The sequence below is a fragment of the Myotis lucifugus genome, unplaced genomic scaffold (genome assembly GCF_000147115.1).
Source record: "Myotis lucifugus unplaced genomic scaffold, Myoluc2.0 scaffold_2, whole genome shotgun sequence".
Classification (NCBI taxonomy): Eukaryota; Metazoa; Chordata; class Mammalia; order Chiroptera; family Vespertilionidae; genus Myotis; species Myotis lucifugus.
The window spans coordinates 13,711,500-13,719,788 of NW_005871050.1; the positions used below are offsets into that span (position 1 = coordinate 13,711,500).

An 8,289-nucleotide genomic window follows, 5' to 3' on the forward strand; every position below is an offset into this window, starting at 1 on the left:
CTTATTACTCATATTTGAAACATAAAGGAGATTTTAAACAATATAATTATTTGTAAGTGTGTATATTTATATACATATTTCTTTGCTGGTTCCCCAGATATTGACCAAACCTTCCTCTTACAAGATGTCAAGATATGTTCTTAGGCTCTAAATTTTATTCAATTATTTTTTGATAATAATAATAGCTACCATTTATTAAGTTCTTACTATGTGCCAAGCATTATAAAATGCTAAGGAATTTTTCAAATACTACTAAATTCAATCTTCATAACAGCCTATAAGATAAGTATTATTAGCCCTATTTTACAGATGATGAAGCTAATGCTAAGACAACTTGCCCAAGGTCACATAGCCATCATCTGATTGAAGCTGATGCCAAAGCTCTTATCCATGACACTAATATTCCGAATTTAAGAATACTTTCAAAAAGCAATTTAAAAAAAGAATACTTTCAAGAGTAAATCAAGATCAACATGCATAAAATTATCAAAACATTTAGAGTAATGTTACCTCATCAAACTCTTCAGTCATTTTTCGAATTATTTCAGAGTTCTGCATATGTCTAAACATTTCTGCTGTGACAACTCCTGAAATTAGCAAGTGTGAGAAGTTAATACATGGTACAACGAAATAAATAAAGAGAACTTTTCAGTCTCTAATACTAAAATGTCTACAGTCACATAATAAGGTGTACTTCTTCATCAAGTGACCTTTACTGTGATACTCAACCCTATAAATAATGAACAAATCCCAATCTCAATGTTTACAAGAACCCTATACTTCCGACAGATATCTTTCTTCCTAGCCTTCGCCATTTCTGCCTGACTTACTTTACTCATACCTATAATATGTATACAGGCTTAGTTCCTTTATAATATAAAACATACATCATCAAGAATGAGGCAGCTTTCAGGGTAACATTTAAAACCGTAAGGAAGACCCTAAAGATAACAAGGGAAAGATTAATAATAGGCAGTTTACTTTAGCCAGTTTGCTTCATTAAGCACTACTCCATGTAAAAGTCAACTACATCCCATAATTTTCTAAAAGAGCTTCAAAAAAACATAAGTTGTAGTTCCCGCCCATCCAGAAGCCCATAATCTAGTTGGAAGATTAAATAAAGAATAACCTAGCTCTGGCCAGGTGGCTTCGTTGGTTGGAGTATCCTCCCATACACCAATAGGTTGCAGGTTCAATTCCTTGTCAGGGGACATACGCAGGTTACATGTTCCATCCTTGGTCAGGGTGCATATGGGAGGCAACTGATTGATGTTTCTCTCTCACATCAATGTCTCTCTCTCTCTCTCTCTCTCTCTCTCTCTCTCTCTCTCTCTCCCTCCCTCCCTCCCTCCCTCCAATAAACATCCTTGAGGGAGGAAATAAATGAATAAATAAATATATAAGCCTAGAAAGGGAAGGAAGGAAAATATTAAGTATTATATAATAAATGCCCTAATGAATGGCTATGCCAAAAATGGCTATAGTTCAGACCCTCACAAGAAGATTGAAATCTGATAAAGACATTCAGAATTTTAAAGGAGGATGGGAGGAGAGAAAAAAGGCATCCAGGATATATTTTGTCTTGTTTTTAACTGATTTTAGAGAAAGAAGGGAGGAGGGAGGAGGACAGAGGGATGGGGGAGAGAGAGAAAGAGAGAGGGAGGAAGGGAAGGAGAAACACTGATGTGAGAGAGAGAAATATCAATCAGCTGCCTCCTGCATGCACCCCAAACAGGGATGGAACCTGCAACCCAAGCATGTGCCCTGACCGAGAAATGAACACAGCACCTTTAGGTGTACAGGACGATGCTCCAATCAACTGAGCCACATTGGAATTTCTAAGGAAAAGTTTTAAGTAGTAGATAAGAATTTCTAGAGAAAAGTTTTAAGCAATAGATACTGCAGGGAGGATATGTACTTGAATTTCCACTGATGGGGTGTCAGGTTTTTAAAAAATTAAAATATTAGATTTTAAAAACCGTATTTCTATTGATGGATTATTTATTCCTTGCCAGTTCTATAACTGGGAATACCATAAATATAGTAACATCTAAGAAAAGAACGTCTTAATATAGGAAGATTAAATTTATTATGAAAATTAGATAAAATTAATATTTCAATTGGCCAAGCTACATTCTGTATATGCATGCACGTGTATGTGTGTATACATTTAAAAACAATAAATATCATATTCTCTTTCCAACCCTAAACCTGAAAAGAACAATTGATACTTGAGCCTCCTTCTCTATGGGCATGCAATTTAAGACTTTCCAGTAGCACAACAAAGCCAGCAGGGGTAGACCAGTAACTAACATCCACTGAGCTTCCTATGAGCAAGCCACTTCACATATGATTAGCCAAGGAAACATGCCCATGAGGCAGGTACTACATAATCTTCACTTTACAGATGAGGAAAATAAGGCTAAGGAAAAGAAGTTAAATAATTTGTCTGACATTATTCATCTACATCATGCTGATCGCCCACAGGGGAGATCAATTTCTAGTGGTGCTGTGAAAGAGCCCGTACTTAACACAACATCAAAGAGAACCAAATGCCTGTTTAAAAATATTAAAACATTGGGAAGAAACCATCATTTCCTTGGCTAAAGAAACACATTCTCAAAAAAACTTTTTAAAGGGTTTTTAAAATTCTAATCTAAAGTTATGGCTATAATCTTCAGATATCTTCCCATAACTTATGCCCAGGTGCTATAAACTTGTCAGTGCTAGAAGCAAAGTAACTCAATCCCTGAAACAATTCCTATGAAATAAACATTTATATGTAAATAAATCTCAAAGCAAACATACTGCTTACATTTTGACAAATGTCCAATTCTCAAGCTCTTCCTCTCATCTCATAGGCCATATAACTGCCCTAAACCCCACGACATATAACTCCAGAACACCAGGTCAGAGCCCAGTGCCTTAAAAGTGTGGGAGACATGAAGCAAGACTTCTAAAAACTGGTAAATTGAAAAGTAACAGTTGAGCAGGAAAGAAAGAAGGAAACAACAGTATCACCAACCACAGAGCACCTCAATAGCTGCGGAAGGCACAACTGAAGTAAAATAACTGATGCTCATAATGACAATCCTGAGTCCACAGGACAAGATTCAAGTATACTGGATATACTTAAAGAAGTTTCTAACTCACTTATAAAAGAATATATCAAAATAATTTTGTGTTTTGAAAGTACTTAATGACCTTAATTTTGATTATATGGTAAATTTCCTTTAGTGGAGCTTTTTTTATTCTAAAAAAAAAATATTATGGCAGTATTTTAAATCTATCTGATACTTTAAGTTTTCAACACGTTGAATTTTTACAAATCTTGATAACGTGGTTTGTGACAAGGTATATCCAAATGGTAAGTTGGCAAGATTCTGACTTACAATCACACTGATGCCAGGAAATGAATGAATTGGATAAAGAAAAAAATGCTGTTGACTATGGCCTTGTTTTAAAACTACAATTCAGAAGCCTCATTAGGAAACTAAAACTGACAAAACTATGATATAGCAGAGAATATTGAAGATAAAAAATTCGAATTTAAGTCATCAAATTATTTCTGGCACCTGCTTGGTTGTTCTGCAATTAACCTTCCATTTTCAAAAAAACATAAAAAGAGAAAGGACATGGTCTTTGATTACCTAACACAACAAACAGGTCCCTATACACTTCTACTGCAGAGAGATGGACTAAACATAGACAAAATATTAATATATCTCATTTTTAAGAATTAATCTGGTTCATCATATTGTCATTATAACAACACTTTTTCTGAGCAGTCAGCAGATTTTTCTAATATTGATTTGCAGCTACTTTTAACTTTCAAGACAACTAGGCAAGTTTCTATACTTTAAAGTTAAGACAATTCTTTTAAATTTCTGAAAACTGACTACATTAATGGCATTATAAAGATCATAGACTGAAGAAGTTAATATATTTATCAGGCCTCACATACTTAACATTTAATATGCACACTGCACTGAATGTTGTGATCAATCTTAAATGCATCAGTTCTTACAATGTTACTTGTTTTCCAATTCTAATGACAGTATTTTTTAAGGACTATAATCAAATGAAAGGAATAAACCTAAGTAAACTGTGGTTTTTTGGGGGAATTCTTTCTTCAGATATAAGTCAGTCATTCTTTAGCACCTTAACTTCTTAGATCTATTTTTAAGCAACCCTCCCTTCTCCTGATTTCTAATACCCATGTTTTTTGGTGCCATTTTCTTTAAAAAATGTAGCACCTTTATAAAACTATGTAACATTTATTTCCCTGGGCATCTTCTAGAATTAGTATGGGCCAAGTGTTAGGGAAACATGGGACAGATCAGAACCTACCCATGATCTTAACTGACTCATGAAATAATCCACATGAGGATGTATCCTGAACTTACATAATTTTATCCTCCAGCCCAATATCTGCACTAAATACCTTTGTCCCTGGGAAGATATTTCTGTATTTTATATTTTCCCCATTTCTACTTCAAAATATTTTTACACAAAGTAAAAACATGTTTCACAAGACTCCCACTCCCCAATCCAGTTTCTCTACTTTTGAGAAGACAAACTGGAAATTTCACCAATACCTTGTTTAACTTACTTATTTACTTAGTTATTACTTACTTACGTACTTACTTACTATTATTCATGGTACTTTTTAATTCCCTAAACTTTACAATTCCCTGCCATATGAACCTGTATCTCTTCATTATCTTCCTCCTCCCTTCTTAATCCATTTCTTTGTTCCTAAAACCAGATGCTGAAAGTGGGAAATATATCTAATAAAAGTAACATAACAATTATAAATTGCCAAGTTTTAGTTAACTTCACATATGCGTACAACTGTCTCAATAGAGTTTCTTACTATGTTCTTTGCTCTTTTTTTTCTTACATATTATGTATGGTTATAATGCAAGAAATCCAATATCCTGGCATTATTTGCCATGTAAACTGTTAATATAGCTTTAGGTGGAACAAAAAAGAGGAGACCATTTAAAAATATTCTGCTTCCAAAAATAAATATATCTTACCTTTACAGCCTGAACACTGAATAAAAAAGTTGATGAGGTCAAGAAGTGCTATATCTCGGTCATGCTTGTATGACTCTATCCAATCATCTACCACCGACTACAGTAAAAGGGGGGAAAAAACATTAGCTTTTTCTAATGTTATAAAAATTAAGTTGGATTTAAGTAATTAAAATTCAACATTAAGTGGTATCACATTACTTCAAATTAACATATACATACTTGTACATAAAAAGTTAAAGTTAAATTTGAATCATAAATTAGAATCAAATTCAGTAAAATTATCACCTGATAAAGAAAGCATAATTACTTTTTCATTTCTTAGTGACATTATTAAAGATATCCTAGAAAATATTAAAAGTAACACCCATATTTCTTTTTTTACTAAAATATTATACTAAATATTAACATTGAAATGGAATGAAAATAAAATAATTTTTAAAGGAGTGAATGCCTGGGTCAATGAGGAAATGAACAAAATAATTTTTTTTCAACAGTGAGCCCTGATAATCCTGTATTAATAAGAAAGGCAAACTGAAGATTAAATAACAACAGACTAAAGAAAGGACAGACAGCTCATGGATTCTTGAGACTTAATATTATTAGACGATAATACTCTCCAAATTGATCTAAAGAATCAACGCAATCCCTATCAAAATCCCAGCTGGTTTCATAGTAGAAAATGGAAAGCTGATCCTAAAATTATTATGGTAATGCAAAGGATGCAGAACATCCAAAACAATCTTGAAAAAAAAGAACAAAATTAGAAGATTCACACTTCATGACCTGAAAACTTACTACAACGCTACAGTAATCAAATTATAGTACTAACGTAAGAATAAATATGTAGATCCAATGTAATAAAACTGAGGGTCCAGAAATAAAATCTTACACTAATGGTCATTTAATTTTTGACAAATACGACAAGACAAATCAATGAAGAAAGACTAGTCTTTTCAAATAATGTTGCTAGGATAACTGGATATTCATATGCAAAAGAATGAAGCTGGACCTTAGTTCACACCATATATTAATAATTAATTCAAAATGGATCAAAGATTATAAATGTAAGAGCTAAAACCCTAAAACACAGAAGTAAATCTTTGTAACTGTGCATTAAGGAAAGCCTTCTTAGATATCAGACCAAAAGCACAAGAGACGAAAAAAAAATAAATTTAATTTATTCATAATTAACTTTTTGTGCTTCAAAAAACTCCATATCAAGGAAAAGAGAATCTACAGAATGGGAGAAAATACAGGGTGTCCCCCTAAAATGTACACACACTTTAACAGCTGATAGCTCAATTTTGAAAATGAAATATATTTTAATAAGCACTGCCTTTGTAATTATTCAAAAGTGCGTGTATACATTCTTTTGGGACACTCTATATTTGCAAATCAAGTGGAATTGGGGAGAGGTAGAAGGTAAAGGAGGGGATAAATGGTGATGGAATGGTGTGTTCACTTGAGGTGGTGAACACACAATACATTATACAGGTCATGTGTTGTAAGAATTGTACACTTGAAACCTATATACTTTTATTAACCAATGTCACTCCAATAAATTCAATAAAAAATAAAATATGAGAAAGAAAATATTTGCAAATCATATATCTGATAAGGTATTTTTATGCAAAGCATATAAAGAACTCTTATAATTCAATCATTTTAAAAAGACAACCCAATTAAAAACATAGGCAAGAGCTCTGAATAGACAATTCTATATAGAAGATATACAAATGGCTATTAGCCCTTTGCACTCCGCTGTCCCCTCTCAGGGGACATCGGAATTCTAGCATATCACTCGGATGTCCCCTCTCAGGGGACATTGCAGTTTATTAGTGATTACGGGGAATTGAGTTATTTCAACGCAACTTTTTGAGACATGCATGTTTCCCTGAAGTTTTATCTTGAAATGGCACAAGAAATTAAATCAAAATATCGTAAAATTACTAAGATATATACAAGAAATGTCAGCGGGTTTTGTGTCGGATTAAACAATAAACTACATATTCCCGATGTGGGACAAAGAAAACGGGACTGCATTGTGTGTTCTAACAGGAAAACACCTGGTGGCAGGCGTCAAACCACTTATTACTGTCAAACATGCACTAATCAGCCTGCAATGCGTATTGGGGAGTGTTACAAAACTTATCATACTGTACAAAATTATAAACAATAAAATATTGGTTTTTTTGCAAATATACATTCCTCGATGTCACCCAATTCATATAAGTCCAATATCATTATAATACGTTACTTGGTTCCAAAATTATACTAAATAATACGAGGGTCTGTAAATGCACGTTTCCGCCGCAAAGTAGCGTCGAGTAGCTGGTAGCCAATGTCCAGAATGGTTCGGAGTGCAAAGGGTTAAGTGGGATCACTGGGTCAAATGGCAGTTCCATTTTTAATATTTTGAGGAAACTTCGTACTATTTTCCATAATGGCTGCACCAGTCTGCATTCCCACCTGCAGTGTACTAGGGTTCCCTTTTCTCCACATCTTCACCAGCTCTTGTCATTTGTTGATTTGTTGATGGTAGCCATTCTGACAGGTGTGAGGTGATACCTCAGTGTCATTTTGATTTGCATCTCTCAGATGATCAGTGACTTTGAACATTTTTTTATCTGTCTCTTGGCCATCTGTATGTCCTTTTTGAAGAAATGTCAATTTACGTCCTTTGCCCATTTTTTTTTTTTAAATATATTCCATTGATTTTTCACAGAGAGGAAGGGAGAGAGATAGAGAGTTAGAAACATCGATGAGCGAGAAACATCGATCAGCTGCCTCCTGCACATCTCCCACTGGGGATGTGCCCGCAACCCAGGCACATGCCCTTGACCGGAATCGAACCCGGGACCCTCCAGTCCGCAGGCCGACGCTCTATCCACTGAGCCAAACCGGTTTGGCTTTTTTGCCCATTTTTTAATTGGATTGTCTGTCTTCCTTTTGTTAAGTTATATGAGTTGCTTATATAGTTTGGATATTAACCCTTTATCCGATGTATCATTGCCAAATATGTTCTCCCATGCAGTGGGCTCCCTTTTCGATTTGTTGATGATTTCTTTTGCTGTAAAGAAGCTTTTTATGTCGCATTTGTTTGTTTTCTACTTAGTTTCCTTTGTCCTAGGAGATGTATCCATAAACATATTGCTATGACAGCTGTCTGAGATTTTGCTGCATAAGGTTTTTTCTAGGTTTTTATGGTTTTCCAACTTGCATTTAGGTCTTTTATCCATTTTGAGTT

The 8,289-nt window shown here is 34.0% G+C and overlaps 1 protein-coding gene across 11 annotated transcripts in view; it reads right to left on the reverse strand.

Annotated features, from left to right (window-relative positions):
* Positions 1 to 8,289, reverse strand: part of STAG2 (stromal antigen 2) — a 144,961-nt gene that overhangs the window by 62,652 nt on the left and 74,020 nt on the right. For 10 of the 11 annotated variants that reach the window (XR_002830501.1, XM_023758153.1, XM_023758122.1 and 7 more), the window contains 2 exons: positions 5,043 to 5,139; positions 511 to 587 (listed from right to left, as the gene is read on the reverse strand). Coding sequence is in view for 10 of the 11 variants with exons in the window: in XM_023758153.1 (XP_023613921.1) it covers positions 511 to 587; positions 5,043 to 5,139 (174 nt within the window). In the remaining variant the exon portion in view is untranslated. Of the gene's footprint in view, positions 1 to 510; positions 588 to 4,651; positions 4,759 to 5,042; positions 5,140 to 8,289 lie in introns of those variants that run through there. The other variant, XM_023758156.1, reaches the window with a different exon arrangement.